The sequence below is a fragment of the Chionomys nivalis genome, chromosome 5, assembly GCF_950005125.1.
Source record: "Chionomys nivalis chromosome 5, mChiNiv1.1, whole genome shotgun sequence".
Lineage (NCBI taxonomy): Eukaryota > Metazoa > Chordata > Mammalia > Rodentia > Cricetidae > Chionomys > Chionomys nivalis.
Genome location: NC_080090.1, coordinates 73,649,323 through 73,662,164, shown reverse-complemented (window position 1 = coordinate 73,662,164; position 12,842 = coordinate 73,649,323). Strand labels below are relative to the sequence as shown.

Genomic DNA, 12,842 nt, shown 5'->3' with positions numbered 1-12,842 from the left:
GAGTTTTCAATTTCCAAAATTATTTCTGTGAAAGATGATATTGTAATTTCAATGGGATTACACTGAATCTATTTTTTACTAAGTTGGTTAATTTCAACATATTAATTCTAGCACATGGGAAATCTCTCCATCATCTATTGTCTTCTTCTATTTCTGTAATTACTTTTAACTTTTTCATTATATTCGTCTTTTCCTTCTTTGCTAAGAGGTTTATTTCAAGGTATTTAATGTAATTATTTTTAAAAGTAATAAAGGTTTGATTTGGACTCATGATTTTCAAGATTTCTGCCTAAGATTTCAGCCCAAGTTTTAGAGCCTTGTGTTCAAACCAGGATGACAGTCAAGTGTATTATAACTCCTGTTTTGCTCTACTATCAGTTCCCTCTTTCCAAGTCTCCCCTATAATTCATCTTAAAATACTAAAAAAATATTACCTACCTCACTGCATGGTTAATAATATACAAAAACTTAAGTACTATTAATTCAGGTATGGAGTGTCCCCAATGCTCAGGCTAAAAGTTTGTTTCCCAGCTGTGGCACTATTGTGTTAAAACCATGATGAAGGAAAGCCTGGTGGGTTGAAGTGAGCTCATTGAATGTGTAGTCTTAAAGAAGGAATCCCAGTTCGGTTAGGTTTTTACAAACAGTCTTTCAAAGTTTTAATTTTTTTCTTCATAAAACGATTATAATTTGTGTAGAATGAAAAATAAAAAAACCTAATAGTCAGATATTGGAGTTCAACCCCAAAACCAGAAAAGCAAAGTAGCCAAGTCACTAGAGATGTTTTGCCTTTACCAAAGCTGGACGACCGGATGCTAAGCAAACTAAACAGTCCAAGATTCTCTCTCCTCTCATTTTATATTCCCTCTAGTTCTGGGATTAAAGGTGTTTGACTCTCTAGTACGGGTATTAAAAGTGTAGGTCACCATCATCTGGATTGATTTTTGCATTGATATTGTGTAGTCCATGGTGGCCTTGAATTTACAGAGATTCATCTGCTTCTGTCTCCAAATCCTGGGATTAAAAAGGTGTGTGCCGCTACTGCCTGACCTTTAGTGGTTTATCTTTGTCCTTCTGATATTTAGGCAAACTTTATTTATTAGAACATAAAGTATCACTATAATTCTGCTAAATTTTAATTTTCTAAAAATAATTCTTTCTGTATACATTTTTTTTTGAAAATTTGACCTATATTTTCATTGTCACTGTATTGAAAGTACTCTAAGGAGAATCTTTGATTTTGCCTTTTTTAACCTTATGTTACATTAAATGTTTTAGGACATTATGATTTCCCATATGCTTTGATATTCAATTGACTAATAACCCTGACATTATCCTTAGTTAGTCTTAGCTTGAGATAAGTTTGGAGATAAAAGATACCATCAGTAAGTACCTAAGCAAGTATTATATAAATGCTTCTAGAAGTTATTGAAATATATTAATTTTCTGTTTGAAAAAACATGTTCTCTAGTTAGTTTAATTTTCTTATTAGTATTAAACTTTTATCTATGCTGAGACCTATGAGAGAGATACTTGAATATTACTTGGGTATTTTAAAAATATTTTCTTTTTCTTTTTTTCCCAACAATAATATACATGCCAATATAGGTTAATAATTTATGACTGCAATGTGTATAGTATATTGATACCAAATTGCTTAAGTGGTAAAATATATGTTCCTCTACTAATTTTAAGGCTATAACTTGAAATTACACAAAGTCAATATTGTTACACACATTACATCAATAACGTTGAAAACATCTTAATGTCTATACGTTTGAAGTTTGATTTAAATTGGTGATGATGGGATATTAAAACTTCCTTTTTCTGACTCTTCAAGCCATTCCTTTTCCAAATCTTAATGTCTTCTATAAAATTTTAAATTATTATTGAAATACAAAAATTTTTATTTATGAATAAAAATTACTTCTACCATTATAAATGTTAAAAATACTATTATTTGTTTATGGAATTTTCATAAACTATATATATATATAATGAAATCTATGTAATCACATTGTTATGATATAGGAGTAATTATGGTAAGATCAGTTATCATTTAAAACATTATCTTATAATTTTGAAATTTAATTAATAGGCAATTTCACATCATGCATCCCAATCTCATGCATCTCTCAGTACCTCTCCATTTACTACTCGCCCTTGTGGTGTACCACCCAAAGAAAAACTAACAAAGAAATAAAAACAATAATATAAAAAAGAAAGAAATACTAATACACTGAAAAATAAAAGTACAAATAAGAATATCAATTTCAATGTAAAATCCAGCAAACAAAAACACAAACAAGGAAATAAGTAAAATGAAAGAGAAAAAACAAAAACCACAAGCAAAACAAATCTTTGCTCCTCGCTCTTTGTATCTCCATCACCTCTTCATTTATCTTAGTGGCATTTGGAGCTGCTGTGTATCATGCTGAATACTCTTTTGTCCAAACTGCTTTTCCCCACAAACGTTCATTATGTAATGTTTGTACTTAATGTCCTCTGCTTGGGGTCAAGCCTAACCAGAGTTTTAATTCCATTAAATTTCTGGCTTCATAGTATTCTACACTATAGATAGAGAATAGTTTTATTATCCACATACATATTGGTAGATATTTAAGTTATTTGCATTTCCTAACTATCATGCCTAGTAAAGCAACTGATATGGTTGAGCAAGTATCTATCGAATGGGATGTTTAAGTGCAAACCAAAAAGTAGCATAGAGGAATAGATTTGTTTTTCGCTTTTTGAGGAACTACAATACTGAGTTTTTCAGTGACTACATCAGTTTACAATCCCACTAACAGTGAGTGAAGTTTCCATTTTCCTCATGCCCCCTTCAGAATTTGTTTTAGTTTGATTTGTTGATCTTTGACATTTCGGTTATTATACAATGAAACCTTCAGGTGTGTTGATTTGTGGTTTCCTCATTCCCAGAGAAAATGAATACTTTTAGAGATATATTTTAGCCATTTTTTAATTTGAGAACTCTCTGTTCAGGTCCATGATCCTTTTTTTTTGAATGACACTTTTTATTTTATTTTATTTTAAATCTTTGTGCATAGTTTTGATTACTCAAGTAACTAGAGATATTTATATTTTTGCCAGTCAGATGGAAAATATTTGTAATGCCAGAAAATGGCACAGTGAGCATGGTAAAAGCAAGCCAAATATATTTATAACAGTTACACATAATAAAACTATGGGAAATATCAATCAATGCAGACGTTTGTTAAGATTAATGTTTTTACAGCTGCAATTACAAGGTTATTGCTACTAAGAGTTGGCAGATCATTTTACAATACTAGTTAAATTTATTCTTACATTAAGACTTAAGTAATATATTTTATTTTAAAATTATATTTGTAAATTTAATGAATGTTTATAAAATAAAATTATAAGCCAACATATGTAGTTACATGAAAGCTGATGCAATCAGTATCATTGAGTAATTAGGAAAAAATCTTTATTCATAACAAATTAGCAGTTAAATATAAGCCTGGTTTTAGCAACTGAATTATTTTGTTTTGTCAAAATTCTGAACAGCTTTTCCTGTGATATTGTGTTCAAAATTTTCAATATAATTAATGACTGATTATCTGCATTTGATAAATCACAAGGAAATGGAGGTGATATTAATCATAATGACCACATTTATTATTTGACACAGACTTTAAGTATAAATATGTAATGATAATGACAATGTAAAAATTATTTGACTATAATTTCAATGCATTTAATGATGTAGTTCTTGTTCTCCCACCCTTTTGTAAGATGAATAGGAACAAAAACCATAATTGATATTGTGGGTAAATAAATGTATGTGGAGGCAAGTTGTAGATTCCAAAAAAATCAGAATTTTTAACAAACAACCATATGATACTAATAAATTAAAGAGATTTCAAGTTGATGATCTATTTGAACTGGTGATGGTTCATTTTTATAATCTATAGAAATATTTGTGTTTATAAAGGGGCCAAAATGTGTTAAATTCTAATCATTGTAACTACTTCATTTAAAGACTTCAAATAACTATACTGGAAATTTATTTATGGTCTGTGTAGACTGTAACTAAGAATGAAGGACTAAATGAGGTATAAGAAAGTTCTTTATTATAGTAATGCAAATCTGGACAGAATTCTCAGATGTTAGGTAAAATATTCACACTATGGTAATCATACTTAATATAATATTTTCACAAGTTTTCATTTGAACACTACCCTACTTTGATTTTAAGAAATTTTGTACAGTGTTGAGTCTCCAACAATCTGAATCTTCTATTCATGAAATGGAAATTAAAAATTTACTCCTATGATTTCATTACTTGTACAAATATTAATTTCAAATTTGTTTCTTAAAGTTTTCCTAGTGTCAAAATGCATCTTTCATGATGTTGAAAATATTTCTAGAGAGAAAGTCAACAGTCTAAACAATAAATCTATAATCTTGATGACTTTACATGACTATGTTTCTTTTAATTCATACATATTGTTTGTTTCTACAGTCTGCAAAGAAAGATAGTTTTGAGGACATATAGAGGAGTAATCTTTTCCCATTAAGGTATCAGAACAGTAAGGCAGATCGATATAACATGTTCACCGGTCATTGGTCAAGGAAAGCTGCAGCTGATCCTGTGCCCAGGAAAGAGACAATGTCTACACATGCAAATCTGATAGCACTTAGTCTCCAGAAACAATTTTCTTGCCTAGACTGCTTTTTATCACCTCTTCCAAGGATTATGAAAGAGTAGGAGAATCTTAATTAATGTCCTGGCAATTAAGAAAATAATTCCTTGTAAATTACTTGAATACTTAGTTGACCTTTGTTTAGTGGTATCTACAGTCTTTTTTTTTTTTTTTTGGTAGGTGACATTGAGAAAATAATAATGATCAAAAGTAAATAAGTGTTTTGTCAAAAATAAATGATAAAAAGTGAATTGAGAAAGTAAGATTATTGGATGTGGTAAACAGAAAATCAAAACCATTGAGGGCTGAAGCACACTCCATAGAGGTATCCACAGTGTTAAGCTCTTCATATCAGTGTGGAAGGTATGAAAATCTAAGAGGAGTCATAAAACACCAGATGAGTTAGGTGAGAAAAATTCAGATCAAACAATAGTCATAAAATATGTTAAGATATAAGAATAACTATGTGCTTGCATTTTATACAGAAAGAGATATTTTACAACATTTTAACTTCATCTCTCTCCTTCAGGTTATATCTCAGTACAATTCCCAAATCCCTAGGACTAGAGATTTACTTTGCTTCCATTAAATATACTGTTTTAGATGATAATCAAAACACAAGCATCTTTCATGGTTATGAGCTAGCATGTGATATTTTCATGCATGGATACATCTAAATAACATATTTAAATTATGATAGACTTTTTAACCTTCTCAAATGTTGATCATCCCATAATGAAGAAAGCATAAGAATTCTTTCTTAAGCTTCTTGAATCATATTTTACGTTATCATCAAGCAATGGCATTGCATTAAGTGATTGCCACCTCCTTCAGTAGTACCTATTGCTTAGCCTTTCCTCTAACTTCCTTCTGCTCCCCACTGGCATTGCTGGAATTCCTTTCTTCATTTATAAGCAACCCAAATTTTAAATTCCTCTCATGAATCAGACACATGATTCTTTTTTTCCTGTGCCTGAGCTATTTTACCTGTTTTTATTATCTTCAGTTCCAGTTGTCACAAATTACAGTATTTAATTTATTATTGCTGAGTTCAAGGCTACAAGTTTTTAGTTGGTAAGCAACCGTTATTTAAATATATATTTCAATGAGTGAGTAAAATTATATATTTATATATTATTGTTTAACAAATAAGTTCCCAGAACTGTATTACTTAATCTTATTGATATTACCAATAATATATTATATATTTTATTTAAAATTATCTCATTTTAAAATATTTGAATTTGTGTTTCAACACACTATTCTATGTGTATGTAATATGAAAACAATAAAACAAATTGCTGTAGAAAATGACATTATAAAACAAAATTATTAACAACAACTCAACCTTAGGAAAAAAACAAGATGTGTTTATATCTGTGTGTGTGTGTGTGTGTGTGTGTGTGCATGTGTGTGTGTGTGTGAAGTATTATACTCAGTTGTTAAAGGCTGTGTGTTTAATGATGGAAACTACATTTGATGGTTTTAAAAAGAATATACCAAACTATCTAGGGAGCAGTTTTCTTCGAATGTGGTTCCATAAAGAGCAGCATTAACATTTCTGTTTATTATTCAGCAATAAAGAAGGACAGGATTATGCCGTTTGTAGGAAAATGAATCATGCTAAAGAAAATATAGGCAGAATTAAAATTTAAAGGAAAACAGAGGTGTGAAAATAGAAGGGAGTGTTAGAAAAGAGAAAGACAGGAGTCAAAAGAGGGTAAATGAGGGTGAATATGATTAAATTATTCCCAAATAAATTGCATAATGAAACTCTACAGTGCATATAATTAACACATAATACTCAATTTTTTATTTTAAAACATATAATGTCATTTCCACCTAACATACCATGAAACACTAACTCTGGTGTAAAATTTCCAAGGGTCTCTAAAATCTGCTGACATTAAGAGCACTTGCTGAGGAGAATGTTTAAACCTTGTAAATGATGTAATAAGGAAGGTAATTAGAGTTACTCAGGGAAGAAGGAGTAAGCTAAGTTTTACTCAATAAAATGATTTCTCTAGATTCCTTAGTGAATCTGACATTATGATTAGTTTTCTGAAATTAGATGCTTTTAAGCTCCCCAAACATAACAACGTTTGTAAGATATATGCAGCTTTAAATGTTACGACCTCTTAGTCCCAGAAATACCTAATTGTCCCCCTTTCATCTCTGTAAAACCTTGCCCTCTTTCTCTTCATCCAGCAACTCTTACTCCTTTGAGTATTGCATTACGTACTGCCTTTCCAGAGTTGCTCTCCCTGGCAATTAATTAAAAAATGGGACAACCCCTGCTTAGTGTTGGTTGTTAGTGAATGTGGGCTGTGTAATACACAGAACATATTATTAGAACATTGTTTAGTGCAATTCTTCCTTTTGTTTATTTATTTTATAATCTCCACTTGAAAATGGGCATCATGGTAACATGGTTCTCCATCATAAATATATCTTTAATAATGTAAATTTGTCTGGCACACTGAAAGTATATTTGCAAGAAATTCATGAATAAATTTGCAAAACCATTGTTTAAAATAACCTGAATAATCTTATGTCAGGTTATATAGCTCACCAAATATTTTCCTAAGTTTACTGTTAATGTAACTGAAGTAAAATACATTAGTTTCTTTAATGTACACAATCTAATGCCCTTACCTGGCTGTTCTGTCATTTGACAAATTCATCTGTAAAGTTATTCATCTTGAAAAAATTAATTTTGGTAAAAATTAAGGTTTTGAATACATTGCATATGATAAATTTTATAAGATGAAATTAAAATGATCAGAAATACAGTTGTTCATTTGAGGGCTTAAAGAAAATATCTTTTCTGCATCTGAACTCTCCCCAAAATTTAAGAGTTCATATTTAAAAATGAATGGAAACAATGACTTTGGAATGGTGATGTCAATTTTATTTTTTATTGAAGTACACATCATAAATTACTTTTATTTTTTAAATTATTTGTTTTTGTTTGATTGCATTAGTGTTTTATATGTCCATGTAGAATTTGAAGTTACAGGAAGCTGTTAGCTGTCATAAGGGTGCTGGGAACTTAACCTGTGTCCTCTGGAAGAGCAGTCAGTGCCCTTAACCATTTAACAATCTGTCCAATCCAGAATAGATTATATTAATATTTATTATTTTTGTTTCTTTTTTAGTAACTGCAATTTCTTCAAAAGGACATAATGTTTGTATATATATATATGTCCTTGAGAAAATACCTCAGTAGAAGTTATTTAAGTATATTATTGTCACTGTGAATTGGTTTCAATTCCAGTTAAATGAATTATAGATGTGGTCTCTTCTACTTGCAGCTCCTGACACCTTACTACAAGTTACAGTCATTGCAATGTAAAGACGTCAATTAAACTCCCAATTGAAGTTTTCAAATGGAAACACTCAGATTGTGCAGTTGTGAATAAAAATAAATTTGCTTTTCAGGGAATTTGGCCGTTGGAAGGTAAACAATCTTGCAGTTGAGAGAAGAAATTTTCTTGGCTCTCCTTTGCCTCTTGCCCCTGAATTCTTCCGCAACATAAGGCTTTTGGGACGGCGACCTACTCTTCAGCAAATCACAGAAAACCTTATCAAGAAATATGGGACTCATTTCTTGCTATCTGCTACTCTGGGAGGTAGGAGCTTTTGAAAATATCTGTGCTTCTGTTTGTCTGTGGATAAACCTGTATATTTACTCTAGGAAGACCCTTAATCCATATCTGTAGACTCTTTTCATTAAGGAAAATGTTGATGAACTGATCACCTAAACTCTTCTATAATATTCACACTCATGAGTATGATACAAGTATTACTTAGTGTCTTCCTAAAAACTTCCTAGAGTGCCAATATACATGAAATGTATGCATGGTTGTAATAATATATTATACAAAGTGATATGGCAAATCATGTTTAAAAATAAAAAGCTTCAGTTCAGGTGAGAGTCATCACTTCTGGTAAAGGAGAGAAGAAATAATTTCTAGGAGTAAATGGTAAATTTCTATGTTTTTAAAACTCTGCTCTTCCAGTAGACTGTATTTGACTCATGATTATGGGAAGGAGAAAAACATAACAGCTGATTGATAATATTTTTAAAAATGTTAGTGAGGTTAAGAAACCTATGATTATGTCCACTTAAATATGGGTTTCATATTGTCATTAGTAATCAGAAGCTTGAATAATCCTGAAGGATATTCAATGAGGTAATAATTAAGAAAGAAAATATGATGTCATAAAATATTTTCAGTCTTCCAATTCTCTACATGTAATTATACATGTGTCTACCATAAGCTCTGCAGATTCCAAAGAAAGTACAAATTAGTAATCAATATTACTGATTCTATATGAGACTGGTTATAAAATTTGGACATGGTAGCTAAGGGAAGAGTATGTGCTTCCTTGTCAGTCGCTCCATGAATTCACAAAAGGTGGCTGTGCTGATCTTGTCTATGGAGAAGTGCTGTGGAAGGCTACTTTCTTCATGTTCCTCAGCATTATAGGATTGGTTTCTGTTCTTAGACACCCGCAAACCGGTCTGACAGAAATACAAACAGTTAATTATTTCAGGATATATCCCATAAGAAACTCTGTCTTGACCTTGTAGGTGGAATGCTTACAGCAAGTCATCACATATACATGAAAGCCTTCAAAATGTACCAGAGAATTCTTTTGTGGTTCATTCTTGATACTGGATATTTGTAAATCTGAAACAATAATGATCTGTTTTTAGAGGCAGTCCCAAACATGACAGTTACCATAAAATCTCCATTTGTTGTGCTTTACAAGTCCAAAATTGCAATCAAGTGCTAGCTCTCATCTCAAGCAGCACATGTGACTCTTCCTATTTTTTTTATTTCAGTGATGTTTAACTTACTACTTTTATAAATGAAAGTGTTTCAGAGGAATTCTTGCCTCTCCAAGAGTACAGTAAAAACTTTGCACTAAATTATCATCATATTTTGCCTTATTCATAGAATGAATACATATTCCAAAATACTGTGTTTGTAGAATTGTTTATGACATCTCTACTTCATCTTTTTCAAGAAAAAGACCTTATCTGTATGTGGTCATGTCTCTGTGGTTATAATAGATGTTGGTATGAGACAGGTTCAGATTAAATTGTCTGTACAATATTTGACTATTCCAGAGTCCAAGAATACAGAGTTTTCTGACAAATATAAATATTTATAATGATTACATATACTACTGAAGTTCTGTCTGAATGGAAGGAAAAAACTAAAATAAGGGAATTTTATAAAGGTTCATAACTGAAGAGTCTCAGGATCATAGCAAAAGGCAGACATATAAGATACGGCAGATGGAAAAAGGATAGAACCCTGTCATATTTAGAAAACGGCAGAAACCATTATATATTTATATGTATGTATATATATTCTATTATTTTCATATATGAGAAAATAATAGAATAACTCAAAAATTGTCATTTTGTGTAACTTTTGTCTATTTTCTTTGTATTTTTGGTGATAAAGCTGCTAGCTTTTAGAAGTTGAGTAAGTTAAGACTTAAGGCTTCATTACCTTTATCAAAAAGGTAGTGTAACTAGAAATATTTTCATCTATAAAATAAAGTTTATAAATAGAAAAAAACAGAAGTATATGCACTTTCCATCAATAAAATTCTTATCACATTTTTCAAATTTTGAACATAATTTTTGCATTATTTTTATAATATGAGTGGTACATTTTGTTTTTCTTTTACCATTTTATGTTGTTTTTTGCTCCTGCTGGTGGTGTTGGTATTCTATAAAGGGTGTTTAAAAATCTTCTTGGGATTAAGTCATCTTGTGGGTTAACTTTTCCAATGATACAGAGTTATGTCAGTATTTACACATGCCACATTATCTTTCACCAAATATTCCAAATAATTCAAATAGAGAATACTAACAGCAATGAACAGATTAAATAAAACTGTGTGATCCAAAATCAACATAAAGTTGGCTATTATAAAACAAGAATGTTTCTAAAAATTAAAGTGTGACTATTCAATGCACAAAATAAATAAACTAAAATATTTATGGGTAAATGTATACAATGTCATAACTAAAATCTATCATGAAAGCAATACAAATGTTATTTTGAATGTACAGACCCATTAAATGTCATAATTAAATATTTTCCAAATAACATTGTAATTTAAGTCTGCTTTTTCAAGACAGGCTTTTTTCTGTAGCATTCCTGGAATTTACTCTTTAGACCAGGCTGGCCTCTAGCTCATAGAGATCAACCTGCCTCTGAATCCTTAGTGCTGGGATTAAGGGTGTGCACCACCACTGCCCAGCCAACACTACATTGCTTTTTCAGTTGCAAGTACTCATGTTTTTATTTTTTTTCTAAAAGAAATTCTTGTGAAGATGTATTTTTGTTTGCCATATTGCAAAATATTTAATTTTACTTAAAATAAAACCATATTTTCTTCAAAAATGAATTGAACTATGTATAATATTCAGTATCCATAATATTATTAACAGAACAAGCACTTATAATATATTAATACTCTTCCACTGAAAAAATGAGTTCTGGTGTCATTTTGATATTTCACTTTGCTTGACTATTTAAAAATATTTTTAACTTAAAGATTAGAAATATTAAGATAAAGTTTTGTTAGAATAGCTGTTAGTGTTTCTTTTTTATTTTTGCATCCCCATAAGCATAAAACTTAAATATTCTCATTTCAATTTAGTAATAGTCAATTTTTACTTTAGTTCCTATGAAGTGTACTTTGTACAAAGAATCCACAACTGTAATTCTTTGTCATATGTTACCTTTTCCCGATCAGTTAACACCTGTCACCGTCCTTCCATCTGGATCTCTTCTAAGAAAGTGTAAACTTCTTTTAATTTAGTTAAAATTATCATAATTGGGGGAACAAGTAATTGAATATAAATCCATATCTTAAAGAAATATGAATAATTATCTGAAAATCTTAGAAATTACTTCTATGGGGATATTAGTTTTGTTATGAGGAAAAGATAGCAAGGATAGTACAGAAATGCTTTCTGAAGTTTAGACCATCAGCCATTGTTGGTTTAGAATGCAGCAAAGGAAAAAGAGGACATAATCATTTTGGTTAAGTCACAATATTCACTCACACTTCCTCATTCTATAGTCTTTCCCATGTCTCTGATATGCAAAATGAAAGGACTGAAGCTAAGAAGTAAGTTTTCAGTTTGACTGTTTACAAGACAATTATGTACTAAAATTATTAAAAGATAATAAATGATAATAAATATAATAAGGTAAAATGAAATAAAATTTTCCATGTTATCTGTTTTTAATAACAGTGTTCTGATAATGGAGGACTAGATAAAAGTTAAGTGGTATAATGCCTTTCAATCAAGTAAAATTTTACCCAGCATCCTTCTTGCAGAATATTGGTAAAGCAGATCAATCATATACATATTGTTTGCTTAATACATACCTGTTATACAAAGCTTAAGAACTAAATGCTTCTTGCAACAGCTTCACTGGGTGATTAACAAAGATAGTCATTTCTTTTAGAATTAGTCCTTTTGTCTATAATGATCTCATGAATTTTGAGGGAATCAACAGCATCAGCATCATCTTGGAGCTTGTTAGAAATGCAGAATTGCATATTTAGTCCCCGATCTATTTCACAACATTTATAGGTGACTTCAATATACATTAAGTTTGAACAGCACTTCTTGTAGTGCCTAACTAAATTCGAAGTGCACTCAAATGAACCAGAAATCTGGCTTCTGAGAATAAATGTATATAGAAAGTATAGGAGCAATTCTGAGCTAAACACTAAAGAAACATACAAACATCTTCATTTTGTGTTGATTTTAACTGTCTTCAAAATTAGAAGCAGCCTAATTTTCTTTCAGTCAGTGGAGATACAATGTAAACTAACCTTGAGCTATGTTAAATTACTTTTTTCATTTAATTGCACTATAGGGAGCATTATGAGTTATGAGCAATTTTAGTGATAACAGTTTCATCTTTTCTTGCAGATAACAGTTAATGGTTGTAAGGTCAGCTGCTCTCCTTTAGAGTATTTTAGGAAATATTTTGAATTGTTTTTTATGATTTAAAAGGGTAACTACTTCTCTTCTGTAATATGGTGCAAATGTTAATTGGTGCTAATCTAACATGTCTCTATTTTATCTATTGTATTTATGTA

At 30.3% G+C, this 12,842-nt stretch overlaps 1 protein-coding gene across 2 annotated transcripts in view; it reads left to right on the top strand.

Annotated features, from left to right (window-relative positions):
• The window catches only part of Brinp3 (BMP/retinoic acid inducible neural specific 3), a 378,417-nt gene that overhangs the window by 188,263 nt on the left and 177,312 nt on the right, over positions 1-12,842 (top strand). For both annotated transcript variants that reach the window (XM_057770238.1, XM_057770237.1), the window contains exon 3: positions 8,130-8,320. In XM_057770238.1, coding sequence (XP_057626221.1) covers positions 8,130-8,320 — 191 coding nt within the window. The remainder of the gene's footprint in view (positions 1-8,129; positions 8,321-12,842) is intronic.